The sequence below is a fragment of the Ailuropoda melanoleuca genome, chromosome 2 (genome assembly GCF_002007445.2).
Source record: "Ailuropoda melanoleuca isolate Jingjing chromosome 2, ASM200744v2, whole genome shotgun sequence".
Taxonomy (NCBI): Eukaryota; Metazoa; Chordata; class Mammalia; order Carnivora; family Ursidae; genus Ailuropoda; species Ailuropoda melanoleuca.
In genome coordinates this window covers 2,915,595-2,933,221 of record NC_048219.1, presented here as the reverse complement: position 1 = coordinate 2,933,221, position 17,627 = coordinate 2,915,595, and the positions used below count along the sequence as shown (strand labels likewise).

General features: G+C 53.8%; 1 protein-coding gene across 8 annotated transcripts in view; it reads right to left on the bottom strand.

Moving 5' to 3' along the window:
- Positions 1–1,691: 1,691 nt before the first annotated feature.
- Positions 1,692–17,627, bottom strand: part of ZBTB40 (zinc finger and BTB domain containing 40) — a 73,736-nt gene continuing 57,800 nt past the window's right edge. For 7 of the 8 annotated variants that reach the window (XM_034646096.1, XM_034646072.1, XM_034646077.1 and 4 more), the window contains 9 exons: positions 17,341–17,509; positions 16,564–17,031; positions 15,585–15,791; positions 11,731–11,895; positions 8,958–9,172; positions 7,608–7,770; positions 6,805–6,891; positions 5,387–5,613; positions 1,692–3,662 (listed from right to left, as the gene is read on the bottom strand). In XM_034646096.1, the coding sequence (XP_034501987.1) occupies positions 3,468–3,662; positions 5,387–5,613; positions 6,805–6,891; positions 7,608–7,770; positions 8,958–9,172; positions 11,731–11,895; positions 15,585–15,791; positions 16,564–17,031; positions 17,341–17,509 (1,896 nt within the window). In that variant the 3' untranslated portion in view covers positions 1,692–3,467. The remainder of the gene's footprint in view (positions 3,663–5,386; positions 5,614–6,804; positions 6,892–7,607; positions 7,771–8,957; positions 9,173–11,730; positions 11,896–15,584; positions 15,792–16,563; positions 17,032–17,340; positions 17,510–17,627) is intronic. The other variant, XM_019799986.2, reaches the window with a different exon arrangement.

Genomic DNA, 17,627 nt, shown 5'->3' with positions numbered 1-17,627 from the left:
ATAGGCACAGCTGTACATGCGGGAAGGTTCTGAGCTCTGGCTGTGCTTTGAGCTTTTGGCCCAAGTCCTATGAGCCCCAAGGTTTTCCATGGCAACAAAACAATCATCAGCTTGCCTCTGATATCCTCTTCAACCCCAAATCTTACTGTTACTCCCATTTTTTCCCTACCTCCCAAGGGTCCCCGGGAAACACCGGCTGAGGTTGCTATTCTTTCTTTGGAGAAATAATTAAAGCATCCCAGCCATTTCTCGGTCACTGTCCCGCTTTCTAGCCCCAATACAAATACTCCTTACCCGCTAGAACCATTCCACGTGAGGTGCGCAGTTTCTTCCACCCCTTGGGCAGTTCACAGATCTCAGGCACGTGAGATTCAAAGGCACAGCCTTCCCATCTCATTAATATGTCATCGGCCTGTGGTGACCGTGACATCACCTTGGGTGAGAAACTCTTAGGGGCCCATCTCCTCTTTTTTCTTGATTCTGAGAGTATCCCTCACTTATGGAAACCATGAGCAGAGAAGGGGACCTTTCCCCCCATTCACCTGTCAGACTGGACCCCATTTTGTGTCTCAGCACCTGACCATCAGAGCTCTTCCCTGAGGGATGAGGCCGATGCCGGTGGTCGGTGAGAAGGGAAAGTCACAGCGTTTCTGCAGAGAAGCCTTGGATCACCAGGGAAACCCAGGGTTCACAGTGCAGGCCTTGGTACCTGCTGGGCTCAAGCTTTCTAAACACAAAGCTTCTGAGACGAAGAGACAGGCTTTATTACATGAACAAGTGAAGAGCTTTGCCTCTGCCCCTCTGCTGTCCCTGTGGCCAGGCGCTGCACACGTCCTTGGGACAGTCCCATCTCCCTCTGGCAACCCTGGTTCTTGAATCTCCTATCTGTCACCTCACTTACCTGGGATGGCAAATCCTGTTCCCTAAGTGACCCCGTTATTCCCACAGAATCCGACTCCAGCTTAGAGTCCGCCTGTCCCTCCTCGCCAGCTGCTTCATGAGCTCTGGAAGCAGGGAAGTCTGGGGTCCCAATGGACATATTCAGGCAGGGGTTCCAGGAAGCCCACAGGCTCCTGCAACCACCATAAATGCCCCCAGGGTTCAGCCTGGAGGCCACCAGGGTGCACCCATGGCAATGAAGCAGGGACACCTCCGTCATAAGACAGCCAGGGAGGGGACCGCAGGGAGCACGATGACAGCGTCTTCCGTGGCACTCAGAAGGTCTCTTGGGCAGCCGTGGGGGGAAAGAACAAAATGGCCAAGTAGAGCTAGAAAAAGTCTTGCTACAGTAAAATGCACACTTGGGCATCTCCAGGGAGTGACACTGTAAGATCGCCGCCAATGCAGCGCCTTGCAGAGGTCCGCTCAGCGCGAAGGCTGCGTTCAGGATACGCGTGTCCTCACTCCTGACTGGGAGCAGCACAGGGTCCGCGCCTCCTGCGGGCGTGCCACGCGGTGGGTGAGAGCACATCGAGCGGCAGGTCCCACCTCTCTGTGGGCTGCCAGCACAGCGAGCTGTGGGCCCCGCGATGCTAAAGGAGACGTGTGCCCGGCCACCATCTGGGGCTCCACTGGAAACCTGAGAAAAAGAGTTCCCGGTGCTTGAAAGGATCTGAAACTTGGTTTAAAAACTTACAGCTTTCTTTCATCACAAGACTTTTGAAAAAGAAAAATCACTTTCCCCTACGGGCTCTTAGCAATTAAGTTTTTATTTGTTTTCCGGCTGGAAGGAATTCCAACGCCGCCGCAATCCCCCACCACCGCCGTGGGGCAGCATCCTTGCCGTTGGGCGGGGCCGCTCCGGTCCCTTTCAGAGGGTTTTATCTGGTGCCAGGGGAGATTCAGTGCCATTCTGCCACTTGCAGATCAAGTGCTCTTCAGGCCTGACAGCTCCCAGGACTGCACCACCCGAAGAAGAGCCAGCCGTGGCAGGAGCCTTGAGGGCTTCACGTGGAGGCCACGTCTTCAAGGTTTGAGCACCATCTTCTGGTCAGGTTTTGGCTTTTGAGGACTTGCCTTTGAAAACTTCGTTTCCCCCAGAATGGGAAGATCCCTGAGCTGACAAGCTCAAGCGACTTGCAGATCAAAATAAGGACCCACCTGGAGGCCGGCGCTGGAACTCACCGCCGGTGCACAGCCAGGAGGCCACAGTGGCCACGGCGGGCAGGGGCAGGGCTCTGCCTTCCGTCCCACCAGCAGCGTGAAGAGGCAGCCCGAGTCCCGACCGTGTCCCAGATTGACCCCTAGCCCCTGCTTGTACCTGGAGACATGAAATGTGCTTGGAAAGAAGGTGCAGGCTCGTCCTCTGCCAACCTGTAGCCGGGGGGTGAGCGATGAGACTGCACAGCGCCTCTGCTGGGGGCGGAGCCGCGCGCCGTGCCAGGCAGCCCTGCCCGGTGTGTAAACACTGCACCAGCAGACTTCGACCTTCTGGCTTCGAGGAAAGGAAGATAAATGCTAGTCATTCCCTCCGAATGGCGGGAACCTACATCCATCTAATTGCACTTCATAATGGATTCCGCAAACCATTAATTATCAGATTATATTTTAGGAACTGAAGATAAAAAAGCTTTGTGAAATTCAGACTCCAAAGGATCACTCCCCTGCAGGAACGGCCGCCGCCTGGACGAGTCGACAGCAGGCCACTCACGGGGCAGGGAGAACGTGGTGGGAGGAGGAGCCAGGGCGCCCCGGCCCCCGGCGCTGGATCGTTAGCCATACCACGGGCTCCAGAGCGAGGGCCAGGCCTTCTAGGCCACGCAGATAGTCTCAGCTTTGAGGAGAACATGGAAGGCTGCGGGGACAGCCCTTGGGTACAGAACACCCCGGAGAAGATCCTGGAAGGACAGGGATTGTCTCTGCAGATGGACGGCCCCACACGGAGCACGTGCCGCAGAAACCCTGCAAGGCTCAGTTTGGGGAAGGGCTCACTGTACCGAGGAGGTGGGACTCGGCTTGTGTTAACATGCTGCTCCCTGTCCTCCTGCCACCAGGAGAGGGCTGGGCCATCCAAGCGGAAGGGATGACGACAGAGTGAGGAAGGAGCCAGGTGTGCTCCGGTCGGGCGTCTCTGGATGGCGCGTTGGTGCTTTTCTCTCATTTCTGAACGGCCAGGAGGTCCCGGCAGCATTGGTAGCCAGTCTGTGGGCTGCACGCCCGCCTCTACCTGCCACTCTGCACAGTGAAGGCCACCGGCATGCAGCACCTCTCCGGGGCCCCAGTCCCCAGCTCCTATCCCACTGCTCATCACAGAGGCCACAGCAGTAGGCCCGTCCCCTGTGGAGGGCAGTAGTGTCCATGCCAAGGCCGTCAACACTGCTGGTTCTATGAGCACAAAGTGAGAGTGTTCTGGTTGGCTAGGCTACGATGCTCGCTACTCAGGACAGCCAGGGACGAAGGGCAAACAGCAAGCCGCCGAATGTTCTCTCTGCTGCAAATGCAGGACCCTCCATGGGGTGAGTGGCCACTCACTTGGCCTCGCCACAGATCAGGGTCACAGTACCATCTAGCAAATCCTCCACGGTCACTGCCACAAGCTCAGAGCTGGTCTGAGACGTCTGTGAATCTGGCAATGTCACAAACACCTGTGACCCCGCAAGCTGGGTCTCCTCCAAAGTGATCATCTGCTCTGTCGGGGCCGCCGGCTCCGGGGTTTGGATCACCTGAAAGGGAAAGACCGTGAGGCTGCTCTGGGCAGTGTCCACAGGGAGCTCCCCAGAATTTACATGGTTTTTGGCTCATGCTGTAATGATGATATTTATGTTTTCACCTGAGGAGAGCAATTACGTGCACCTAATGGGAAGAGGCAAGTCTAACACACCAGCGATGCAAAAGAGAAGGCAGGCAAACAATTTAAATAACTCCGTGTGCTAAATTGCTATAATTTAGCTCAGTGCGCCATCTCAGGGTGCCCGGACTCTATGATTACGCACCAGCGAATACCGGCTCAGTTCCTTACACTGGGTTTTCCTGTCTCGAGGATCCCTCTGCGGAGGTAAGTGCCATGTGAAAGGAATGCTACTGAAAGTGGTTCGTCTCAGGCTTGACCATGGACACGGAAGGATTTCTCAGAAGCCTTGGCTGGCCCATGGTGGAGTCTCTGGCCCTGAGTCACGCGACGAGCCCTCCATGGAGGCCACATCACTACAGAGCTTAGGAGCAGGAATGGGTGGAGATGTGACTTCTAGCAACTCCCTCATTCGGCACCCCCCCAGCTGGCAGCCCTTCTCCAAAGGCCACACAGACTCTTCCCAATCTGCGTCACCTGTTCAAGATGGCTCAGGGAGACACAGTCTGTGGTAAAGCACACCCAGTGCCCGCTCCAACCTCCAAGTTGATGCTTGGGACTGTGGGGACTCAGGACAGTTCGGTGTCCCCTGATATTTTCAAACTAGAGAGCCCACAGAGGGCACAGCCACCCTGGCCCTTGAGAACTAGGCGGGAGTGGGGAGCAGAGTGCTAGGCCTGAGGGGGCAGAAGGGGGAGGCAGAGCTCAGTGCCATGTCTGTGCGGTGGGGGGTGAGAAGACGGATTATGATGTTTAATCAAAAATCATCTAGGATAGTAGTTTTCAAACTGGTTTTCTTTCTTTTTCTTTAGCAATGTAAGCGTTTCTTTTTTTTTTTTCCCCTTTTTCCTCAAAGGACATATTACCAAGAATCCTAATATATAAAAAAAGATCAAAGCAGAGCCATTCTGGGTGACACGGCAGAAGGAATTCCGCTGCAGCGTGCCCACCTGACTTGCTCTCTGCTTGCACAGAGGCCTGTGAGAACATGGTTCATCAAGGACCCCTCTGTGGGGCTGGACAGCAGGACGGTCCAATCAGTTAACAGTGCTGCTCCCGCCCACCACAGACAATCCACAGAACTGAGTTTCTTTTCCTTTTCTTCCCGCCCACCCTCACGGGAGAAGACAGAAGAGGCGAGCTTCTCCCCCAGGTAAAGGTGAGGAGCCCTGACATACCCAGTGTCCTGTGCCCAGCCTAGAGGAGCTATCAAAGTGTTTCAGTGGCAGGCGGTCCCAACAGAGAGCTCACCCCCCTTCTCCGAGATTTCCCGCTGCTTCTGCCGCACCCCATGGTGTTTCACAGAAGGTGGGGAAGTGTGTGAATTAGGAGAAACCAAGGGTGTTTTGCTTTTGGAAATTCTCGTTCCAGGCTCCCTCTACCCAGGGGCCATTTGCAGGTGCTTGCCAGGAGACTAGAATGTTCTGTTCTGTTCTGTTTGGTAAGAGGTCCAGAGAGACTCTTCTGCAAGGCCCTCTTGGTCATGTTCTTACTTACGGGATCCTCTGGGAGCCCCAGACAGAAAGGCTGCACGCTGCCTCTAGAGAAGACTCAGGGACCCCGTGTTCGCACCCTTGTATCTGATGGCCCCAGAATCACCTGTACCACCCGTGAGGCTGCTGCTTGGGGTTCAGAGCCCGTCACCTTTGGGTGTTCAGATTCCAAGTGACCATCGAGCTGGGCCTGGGAGGTGAAGAGCTCCCCGCAGAGCTCGCAGGGGAACGTGCTCTCTGACTGCTTGAAGTGCTCTGTGGTGACGTGGTGCTGCAGCGCGCCCGGGAAGCGGAAGGTGGCTGTACAGTACAAGCACCTGAATGGCTGGGAACCTGGAAGAGGCGGGACAGAGAGGGTGGGCTGTGGGTGGAACGACTGAGAGAAATACGAGCCGGGGGAGGGGAGAGGAAGCAGCAACCAGGATCGAGGTGCAGAGGCAGGGTCGGGTTCTGTGGGACCCGAAGCTTCTCCCATTTGGGGGCTCCTCTTTAGGAAAAACAAGGCAACATCGCAAATGCAGGAACAGGTCCCACGTGAGCGAGGGGCTCTGCAGCCACAAGTCGTCAGCATTAGCTTCAGACCAACTCTGCCTCGGCTGAAGGCCATTCCTCACGCAGCTGTGGATCAGGATGCCGAGGACACCATACTTCATCAAGTCTAAGAGGCGCACTTTAACACCTCTGACCTGGGCTCAATGCCATCTGACAGCCGCTACAGGCCAGGCGGCAGGGGGACGTAAAATTACCAATGACTGCGCATACACGGAAGTCTACGGTGGCAGCACCAAGACCTGCGGACAGTGCGTCCCTGGCTTCGAAGGCCATCCCTGAGCCAGGAGTGGTGCACGTTTTTAACTCCCAGGAAACAAAAGGTTTAGAAGGGACGAGTAAGGGGTGGATGTTCGGCTCCATCCCCAACGCAGCAAAAGCAGACCAGTTTGACGTCATGCTCGAGAGACCCAAACCAACGGCCTGCCTGTGCCCCGTCAGCGGGGCTGCTGGTGGCGGAGCACACGCCATGTGCGATGACATGCACCTCGACAGTCAGAAGCGAGAGCTGCTCTGAGAAGCGGGATGCTCACCATGATTTATTTCTCGTATTTTCCTTCCAACGTACACATACAAGTGTGCGTACGATCTATGCCAAATTAAGTCCAAAACAGCACTTAGAATCACCTGCAAATTCTAAGTGATGATAAAGTATAGTTTAACTGACAACAGTTTTTCTTTCTGAATGGTTCATGAAAGACTAGCATTTTAGACTTGAGGAGATAAGGCAGTAACAACAATAATCACAGGTCACGCTAGAGGGATGCCAGGCCTTATATGTTTTCTGGGTACTAACGTATTCAATTTTCAGTTACCCTATAAAAAAGGAAGCACTATAATTGTCCCTGTTTTATACATGAGGAAACTGAGGCACAAGTCAGTTCGGTTACTTGGCCTGGACTGCACATCTGTGGATGAAGGAGATGAGATGCCCCGGGGCAGTCCGGGCCAGGAGCATCTTGCAAGGGCACTGACCTGAATGCTGGCACTTGATGTGAACCTGTAGCAATGCTGGTGTGGGAAAGAGCTCCTTACACTGGTCGCATTCATGGAACTTCATATCTGTGGAGCACACAAGGAAAGAAGTGGTTCGAACCAACCAGAGGACGGCTCCCTCAGGCTGGAGAGGAACAGGGCTGGGCGGGGTGGCGATGGCCAACACTTAGCAAGCATCTACCAAGAGCCAGGAACCTCACAGCTATGAGCTAGCAGCACAGTCTAGTTAAAGAGCGCCAGGTCGGAGCCAGGCTGCCTGGATGGAAGTAGGGTTGCTATGGGAATATGGAATAAGGAAGCGCCCACCAATGCTTAGCACGTGCCTTGCACACAGTAGATGATGCTTCACAACTGTGGTGATCATCCCCAGACTGACCGGCAAGGTGGGTATTAACTGACTTTCTGAAGAGAAGGAAACCGGCTCAGGAAAGCGGTCACTTGCCAAGGTCATGCAGCCGATCAGGGTGGGAGCCGGGATTTCTGCCTGAGCCTGTCTGCCACTACAGCCGCCACCCATCCCAGGTCCCACAGGGTTGGTAGGAGCTTACGGTGTTCTAGGCCCCCGGGTTTGAGAACGACTGACACTCAAGCTACTGTTCACCGTTACTGATGGGCCAGGATGGCCTCGTTCAGGTGTGCTGGGACAGCACACAGGCCACTGTCACAGCACACCACACTACAGCACCGTAAGCTGGGATCTTGGGCTGGAGCCCAGGATGCTGTCATCGAGCCACTCCCACTCATCAGCTCACATTCGTGGTCTCTAGGCACCCAAACGTCACCTGCATGCTCTGCCTTGATGTGCTTCTTGTGTTCAATGGTGTTGGAAAAGGTTTTGTCACAGGAGCTGCACTGGAGTGACGAGAATTTGGAAGATCGATGGTTCTGAGCGGCAAACACATCAGGGTGGTGGGTCCGATTATGGTACCACAAACCAGACAATTGCTGCAAGGAACATGGCAAATCTTAAGTCTTAGAAGGTTCCAGCAAGCTGGACAGGTCCCAAGGCCCTCGGGAGACAAATGTGTTTATGGATCTAGAATCACTCTCTTACCCGTCACACTGAGTGCTCACATGAGAGGGAAGGCTGGCGTTCGTGGGATGAGGCACCTGTGTACTCACTGAGGCACCACTACAGGGCAAGGCATGGCCTGGTCCTTCAGAAACTCTCACTCCTCACAACAAGCCTATGAGGGAGGTGTCAAATCTTTCTAGTGAGGTGGAAGCTGAGGCACACAGGGGTTCAACGACTTGCCCAAGGTCATATCATTAGTAAACAGCAGGGCTAGGATTCAGACCCTGGCCTTCCAACTGGAGCATCTGAGCTGTACCTCACTGCCTCCCAAAAGCCCTGGGAGGCAGCAGAGAAGCCTCTGGAGCAGAAGCATGTGTTGTCCCTGCTCCAGCAGCAATTGTTCCTCCTTCCCGGGTTCCAGAGCAGCCCTGGGACACTCTCCCTACAGTTCCAGGCTTTCCCAGAGACCAAGTCCAGGCCTTACTCAGCTCTGTAACCCTGAGGTCACAGCACCAGGCATGGCCCAAAGTTTGCTCTCCGTGTCTGTGGAGCTGAAATTAGCGCTGCGTTTTTCTCTACTTCCAAATCTTACAGACGTTGCAAGAATCATTTTTTCTCGGTAGTTTTAGAGCTGAGTTTCTCATATGTGGTTTCTTTTTAGTTCCATATGGGGTTTCACTTTAATTACATACCAAATTCTACGGTGAAAAAGCAGACCCCTTCCCTAGGAGTTTAGCAATGGCAACAACCACCCAGTCATTGTGCTAAACAAGAGAAACTCCAGGCAGTGTTACACAGCCCATTGTCACTCTCACATCCCTTGACACATGGGGTCAATAGGCTCCATACAGCGTGAGTGTCCAAGGGGAAAAGCAGCATTCAGCTCACGACAGAGCTGAAATCCAAGAGAAGAGGTGTGGAAATTCTCGTCTCCAATGAGAGCTCCCAACTGCATTACTCTGACCAGATCACCTTAGAGACTCTGAGCAATTACAAGCCGCATCCTTCACGAGCGGCAGCCACATCGTCACGTCTGGGACTCCTGGCAGATCAAGGGAGGGCAGGCTGGGGACAGGGTAGGGGTGGGGGGGGCGCTCCCAGCCGAGCGCACGGTCACCTGGTAGGCCTTGTTGCAGATCCCACAGCTGAAGGGCTTCCCTCCAACGTGGGTCACCATGTGCCGCTCCAGCATAGAGGGGGCGCTGAAGATCTTCCCACACGTGGGGCAGGGGTGGTACTCCTTGGAGTGCACCTCGTGGATGTGCTTGCGGTGATCCTGCAGAGTGGGGAAGCTCATCCTGCACTTCTTGCAGTCGTACGGATCTTCTATGTCTAGTTTCGCCGCCATCCGTGAGGAGAGAGGGAGGGGAAAAACAGCACAGGCAGCCGTCAGGGAGACGCGGCCGCTGCGGACGGCTCCAGGGGCGAGACTCTGTGCACAGGTCAGGCATGGCCACAGACTCCAAAACCCAGCCGCGAGTGCGGCGATCACCTGACCACCCCCTACCTTCACCCCGGGAGGGGGGATGCCTCGGAGGCTTCTGTACGAACCACCTCGGCGGCACCAAGCAGTTCCTTCCCATTCCTCATGTTACATCCTACGAGTTCAATTCCATTTAACTACTTTGCAGGGAGTACTGGCCTTGCTCTTCCCCTGCCTGCCCTGGGCATTTCTGAGTGTTCTCCTCTTCTGCAGGGACTTCCAGCATACTCCCCAGAGCCTCACTCTTTCCTTTGTTGTCAGCATGTGACTGATAGGAAGAATGTTTCCTTGCTCCTCACCTTAGACTCAACAATAAAAATATTTTCAATGATTAATGAGTGCTATATGACAGGGTACATTTTAAGTGCCTTACAAATACGAACTCGCTCTACCCTTCCAAGAACCCTGTGAGTGGGATCTAACCTATTTTAGAGACTAGGAAGAGCAAGGCTTAGACAGTGCCCAGTGACACAAGTGGGAAATGGCTGAACTGGGTGACAGTCCCAGCTCTCACTCCCAAGGCTGTGCTCCGAGCCACCTGCTTAACTAGATATGCCAACTCCTCAGGGAGGCCTCAAAAATAAGAACGAGCACTGATGAAGGGTACATTTGCTGTCCCTATGGCAAGAGACTTCGTTTATTTTTTCTGAAAGCAACAGAAAGCAGAATGTTTTAATAATAAAATCCTTTGCCCACAAGCCAATCTTACATGTGCACAGAGTCCAATTAATTCCGGAATTTGGACACACAGCAGCACTTGGTGTCACTAACCAGTGTCCCTGTGGACATGAGCTCTAGAAATCTCAGTCTACACTGTCTCCAAAGGCATGGGGAAGCAGTCCTCCGTCCGCTGTGCCGCGGGCCTGTGACACAGGCAAGGAGCGGTCCAGGAGAGGCAGAGGCTGCTGGCCTGCTGCTAATGACCTTTCCCAAGACACGGAAGTCTTTGGGCTCCTCTTTGTCCTGACAACTGATTAGTCCCACCCTCCCCTCGCTCCCAGGTAATGCTACCAGGAAAAGGAGACTAGAGCTGAATGTCCTTTTAAAAGGTCAAAAGGACATCGAAATTATGGCACTCGATCCAGGCCAGGTCTCGCTCACCTCCGCAGCTACATACGGGCACTGGTGAGCGCTCTGGGGGAAGGGGCAGCACCGTATGCACGTCCTGCACCCCCAGCGCCCAGCCCCATGTTGGCCACACAGGAGCCTGACAACGTCCTTTGCTGGCTGCCTGATAATATACCTGAACGTGCCAACATAAAGCCCATGTTTGTGAGCCTCTGCATTTGCTGACAGCTAGAAACAGGTGTGTGGAAAACAGGGGTGGGGAGGAAAGAGGGGAGAAGGATACGCAGGGTGCACGGCATGCCAGAAAGACAGGCTCTGACGGTGACAAATGGCACGGGAGAGGGTTGCTTTCATCCCCAGTAACACTATCTGGTGTGTACTGAGCATTTTGTGTGTGTCAGGCAGGAAGCTTCATGCTTTACGTGGGACACCTCACTAATTCTCACAGCAATCCAACGCGGCGGCATTCTTACTTTTCCTCATTTCCAGAAGGGGCAGAGGGGGCTTGGAAAGGTAAAGAAATCTGTTTAAGATCTCAAGGAAGTAAATGGCAGGGTCAAGGTCCAGTTCCAGGCCGGTGTGGTGTGGGAGCCCAGCTCCTAACCCCCTGCTGTGTCGTGCTGCTCGTACTTCCACCGCAACGAGTCTGCTGGGGCAGATGGCACGTGGCCGCCAGACGCCACACGGGCCATTTCCCGAGGCTGTAATGAGGACGCACAGAGTTTTCTTTGCTTTCCTGTGCGTGTGTTGAATAGAAGTGTGTTTTGTCTGTATCAGTTCTGGTAGAAGGCAAGAAGGGTGGGGGCAGACCCCACCACCTGAGCGGCTACAGGGGCACAGGGGAGAGAATGCAAGGCCGTAGGCTTTCCAGGGCCGGGGGGTTGGGGGCGTGAGCAGGGACCACTCACGACGGGAGACATTAACTCAGACAGTGTCCGGTTGCTCCCATGGGGAAGGCGGGTAGGACTACAAGATGGGTGGGGGAGGAAGGGGCGTGCAAGAGCAGCTCAGTGGACTAATGGGAATATTCTGGTGCATCTGCGGCCTGTCTGTTACTGAGACTCTCCTTCAAGCATAATTTGCCTTTGTCAGCCAAGCAGGGCCAGGTGGGCTAAAAAGGAGATAAGGAAACAGCCCGGACATTACACAATGACATGTTAAAATGGGATTTTTCTTGAAATAGGAACGAGGGACTCAGTTTTGCAGGAGAAGAGGGGAGGGGAAGGCACCAAATGGGGCCTGGCTCTGGTGGAGTGACAACTTCTGTCATGATCGTTACACACCTTCTCAGAGCCAGGCCTGGCACCGAGCGCCTGACAGCCGCCATCTCAGTACGTACTGTGAAAGGTGTGCAGGTGGATGGACAGGCCGTTGGCTTGCCGGAAGCCCTTGCCACAGTCCCTGCAGACATACGGCTTGTCCCCGGTGTGGGTCCTCACGTGGCGGGACAGCTCAATGGACTGGGCGAACACGGCATCACAGTACTGGCAGGCGTACATCTTCCCTGGAAACACGCATGAGTTTCCTTATTAGAAACAGCACCAAACACATACGGCACCCTGAACACAGGATCACACGGTAAGGCACGTGTTGGGGACTATAATCTGGCAGACAGCGTTAAAACCACACACAGTTAAAAGAACACACACTGGGTGAGAGGTCTGGGCCCTTCTATCAGATGGCATCTCACGCACAGCTGAGGGTGCAGTGTGGCCTCCCCTGAGCAATAAGGACAGAGTTCTCATCACACAAGACCAACCACCTGTTAACCAGGCCACCCCAAGTACGGAAGAGCTCATTCCACTCCCAGGAAACAGACATATCCTCATGCCCAGAAACTCCCGGGTCTGGATCCCTCACCACATGCGCCGTGCGGAATCACGACTGCACACAGAGGTGACAGACGGGGATTCAGAGAAGGGAAGCCTTCCGCTGCTGACTTGCTATAAAGTTATTGTAAATCATGTGGCTTCTCTTTTCTCTCACACACATAATGAGGATACGATGACCAGACTGCCGAAGACTGTTGGGAAATAGAGGTAAAGAGCAAGGCTGGAAAACTGGCATTTGTAAAAAACCACCAGACCAGCTGCGCCTCCAGGCTCCCTTCTAGGCCAGCACAGAAGTGGAGAAATCAGTGAGGCGAGGGTCCAGATCCCCCAGATCCTAGGGCCTACTTCAGCTAGAACAATCGACGTCATTCTCATTTTTCACATGTTGGGCTTTGAAATAAGATTTTGTTAGGAAAAAAAGGGTTTCTTCAATCAAGAGTTGAAATTATTGAGAAGCCCAGGACTTAGCCCTCAGCCTTCTTCTTTATCCTCATTTGCAGATGACCTTATCTCAGAGCTCAGATACCATCTGTACCCTGATAGCGCCCACAGTTCTATTGCTGGCTCCCAGCTTCCCCTTGAACTGCGGACTTACACATCCAACCTCTTACTACTGTCCTTCTCCATCTGGAGGTCTCACCAGTCCCTCAGACAGAGATCCTGGGCTCCGTCCCCAGCACCCCCGTGACCCGCCACCAGCCCCCACGCACTCCAGTTTCCTCCACTGCAGTGAATGGCAGGGCCATGTACTCGGCTGCTCATGCCAGAAGCCCCACAGCCATCCTTAACTCTTCCCCTCACACCCACACGCAGCCCACCATGGGTCCTATCAGTTCCGCTTCAACGCCACATCCCCAAACTTGAACGTTTGACAACCGCCCCTAGCACGCTCCAGCTGAGAGCCCCGTCACCTCCACACCAGACAACTGGCCCGCCCTGCCTCACTGTGAGCACGACTCTGGCCTTATTACAGCGGACTGTCAAGAGTGGCCAAATTAACTCCAGAAAACCTAAGTCACATCCTGTTGCTTCTCTGCTCACAACTGTTCTATGGCTTCCTGCTATAGAATAATGGCCCCCAAGGATGCCCATGTCCCAACCCCCAAACCTTGGGAATATGTCCCCTCACGTGGCAAAAGGGGCTTTACAGATATAATTAAGTTAAGGATCTTGAGATGAGAAGATTATCCTGCATTATACCAGCAGCCCAATGTGATCACAGGGTCTTTGGAAGAGGGAGGAAGGAGGGTCAAAGGAGGAGGTACAATGGAGGAAAGAGAGGTTGCAGGGGCATGGCTATGAGCCAGGGAAGGCACATAGCCTCTAGAAGCTGGGAAAACAAGGAACAAATTCTCTCCCAGACCTTCCAGAAGGAACACACTTGCCAAAACTTTGACTCTTCCCTGGTTAAAACCTCTTTGGGCCCTTTAACCTCCGAAGTGGCAAGATAACATATTTGCATTGATTTCAGCCACTGTGTGTGGCAATTCGTTACAGCGGCAATGGAAACTAGCCCACTCTGCATAAAAACCCAAGTCCTAAAAGCAGAACAAAATAAACCACCACCAACAAAAAACAAAGTCCTGACCCTGGCTTCTACGGCCCTAGAAGACCTGGCCTCTGGTGAGCTCCCTGGCCTTCTCTCTCAGCACTCTTCCCTCGTCTACTCTGTTTTGGCTCCTTCGAGTTTCCTTGTGGTCTCTCAAACAGGTCAGGCCCCTCCCACTTGGGGAGGGGGCTCTGCAGTCGCGATGCTCTTCTAGATCTTCTGTAGGAGCCAGCTCTCATGTCACTCAGGTTCCTACACCAGCCTCACGTCTCCGAGGCCTTCTCTGGTAAGAGCAGACCCTGCCGCTCCCCTGCTGCTTACCCTGCTTTGTTTCCCTTGCCAGCAATCCCTGCTACCTGAACTTACATGACACATTTGTTTATGGTCTCTCTTACCCACTGGAATGTAAACGCCATGGGAACAGCGCCTGGAACAGCGCTCAAGAAATTCATTCCCTCGGTAAGGGTTTGCTAAGGGTCTGCTCCTGCTGCGCACCACTCCAGTGATGCAGCAGTGAGGGGAGGGGGCGGCAGCTCTACCCTCACGGAGCTTGCACTCTAACAGGGGGAGACCGACAGGAGACACAGAAGTTAATGAAGTAGATAATACACCCTATGACAAGCCCTATGGAGGAAAAGGACACAGGGGAACTGGAGCCGGGGCTGAGATTTTACAAGGGGTGGTCGGGAAAGGACTCGCGAGGAAGAGGTGTGAACGAAGACCTGAAGGAGGTGAGAGGAAGGACCAGAAAGCCTTCCAAGCAGAGCACAGGGCCTGCGGCAGGTGTCCCATGGGCTGGGGCCTTGCAAAGAGGCTGCAGTGGGGAGAACAGGGTGAGGGCGGGGGAGAGGCGTAAGATGGGAGGTCTTAGGGGACCTGGTCACAGGGAGCCTGGCAGGCTATCGATAGGCCTTCAGATTTGACACCAAGCGAGGTGAAGAGCCTTTGCAAAAAGGTTTTGAGCAGAGAAGTGACAGGATATGGGTTAGCACTGAAAGGACCACTGGGGCCTGTGTCCCGCGAGCACCGTCTGGGGAAAGGATGAGAGTAAGGGGACCAGTTAGGAGGCTTCTGCCATAATCCAGGCGAGATGATGGTGGGATTTTTTTTTTTTAAGATTTTATTTATTTCTCTGAGAGAGACAGAGAGCATACACAGCGGGAGAGGGAGGAGCAGACTCCCCGCTGAGCAGGGAGCCCAACGTGCGGCTGGATCCCAGGACCCCGGGATCCTGACCTGAGCCAAAGGCAGACGCTTCCCCGACTGAGCCACCCAGGAGCCTGATGGTGGCTTCCTCCTTACCCAGAGATGTACCAAACAAGGCAGAGAGTCCCTCGAGCTCTCTGAGCACGCACCTCCCCTGCTCTGACCAGACTAGAAACCCCTCCTCCATCCTTCCATCTCGCTGGGGTTACTCCCTAGTCCACCGCTGATGGCTCTGCACTCCTCAGGTCTCTACACCCGACACCCCAGGGCCCATCAGCTCACAGCAGTTTCAGCTGCTCCACAGCAGGTGCTCACCCAGGGTTTTTCTCATGCTTGAACTCCACCTCGAAGCCCAGGGAATTCCTGGCTTTCTGCCAATTCTGTAACTGTAAGGTCACGATCCTACGTTAGCTAGCCTCTCCTCACAAACATAACATTTTACATGCCTGTGTATCTATCTACGTGCTCCAGTCATCGCTCTAGGCAGAGTTTGCATCGTGTTTTGTTTTTAAGCCACTTGAGATATGTCATGCCTAGCTCCAAACGGGTTTTGGGGCAGTTCACCCAAAGTTGGCAGGAAAAATGAAGCAGCTTTCCACGCCTCACCTTCCGAGTGCTTCTTCTTGGTGTGGTAGGCCAGGGCAGAAGCCTGGGTAAAGGTCATGAGGCAGTGCTTGCACATGAACGGGCGGTCCCCCGTGTGAAGGCGGAGGTGGTTCTTCAGGGTAGAATTGGCTGCAAACTTGGCCCCACACTCTTCACAGGAGAAAGGCTTCTCGTCGAAGTGCTCGGTCAGTTTGTGGTACTGCATGCCTGGGGAAACCATGCCAGAGACCAGAGGGACACAGGTAATCAACGTGGGGAATCCAGCATGAGGACACGTAACAGCACTGTCTGAGGCCAGGCTGCAGGGGAAGCACAGCCTGAACCACGGGACAGCCGGCCGCGCTCACTCGGACCTCACTCAGCCATGCTCATCTGCCTACCGCCCAGCACTCCGAAAGTCACCTCGCTCCCGCTCCTGTTTGGGTCAGGCACAAAGTTCTCTGGGTTCATCTTTCCCATCCCCCCTCTCTCTTAAATAGGACCCACCACCCAGAAACAGTGAAACAAAACTCACTTTTATATTTCATTAGGTTTATCCAACATCTGGGGAAGGGTAAACAATTTTGACTACACATCCCAGGGTTTCTGTGACTTGTTTATTATCAAGAAACAAGTGATATGTGGGAACCTAAGAGTCGGGTGTTAAATAGCTGGTTATTATTATGACTAATAGTAGCCACAATTTACTCACTCCATTGAAGGCAGGTAGGTGTTTAACTATATTATCGTAAATCTTTACAACAATTCAAAAAAGCGGGTGGTGTCAGGGTGCCTATTTAACAGGGGGAAATTCAAGCTTGGAGAGCTGATTCCACAGCTCGTGCTTTTCTCAAGACATTACCCTGTCTCCGTAGGCGCCTGCTGTCTCCCAGGCCCATTCGCAGCCCCTACTGCACACAGCTAGAGGCAAGGCCTAGAATCCACACTACAATATCCAGAACCCTCACCCTCTGAAATGACTTCGCCTTCCTCAAAGTACCTGAGGCATGGGCGAATTCTCTGCCACAGAGGTCACACGTCACTGGCAGCCTCTTCTTCTTCTTCTTTGGGACATCGGGCTCTCCTCCGGCACCATGGGCCTCCAGCTGATGTTTCTCCAGCTCCTTCTTAGAATCCTTGGTCTCGCTGCACTCCTTACACTGCACCTGTTTGCTCTTGGCCGCCCGGCAGCGCTTCACGTGCACCTTTAGACGGCAGTAGAAATGGAAGCTTTTGTCGCAGGCCTTGCAGACGAAGCTCTTCTTGGCAGAGTCGGGGGAGGCAGACACGTCTTTCTCTTGTTGTTCTAGCAAGGAACCGGTCTCTCCTTGACTGCTCGGTCTCCCAGACTGGCAGCCTTCCTCCGCCGGCTCGGCTACCTTCTCATCTGTTCTGTCGTTGGCTTCCCGGTGAAATTTAGTGCTCACCTTCCATCTTTCCTTCCCTCCACTTTCCTGAGTAAGGAAGCCTGCAGACGAGAGAACTCGCATGGCTCTGGAAATTTGGCGTTTCTACTTTGCTTCCTAACTTCTCTTAGAGGAGGCTGCAGACTACGTGGGACCCTCTAAAACTCTGGAGTAACACCGCTGTCACCTTTACTTTCCACTACAAGTCCGTAGCAGCATTTTACAGCCATGCCTGTGACTTGTCGAGGAACCGAGAGCATAGCAAAGTAGTGAGGCGGCAACGGACAAACCCTTGTAAGAACTGCTGCCTCTTCTCTCCAATGGACACAACCAGCGGGCCTAACGGGACCCCCACCCGCTCCGCTCCTTACCAGTGTATGCTAACTCATGCATGACTGGCTGCAGGCCTGGGAAAGATCTGTGGACGCTGCACAGGAGGTGACATATTTCAATGGCCGAGACAGATTTTTCCACGGCTCTGCTCAGCACTACTTTCAGGGAAGCTTCAGGGCTGGCTGTCTCAGAGGAAATGCTCAGAATCTAAATGAACACCATGAGACAAAGGTTTGAGGTTAATATCAGCAGTTTTCTCCATGGTTTTCAACTTAGGGGGGAAAAAGCTAATTTCAGGAAGGCACTGCTCCATCTGTAACAAATT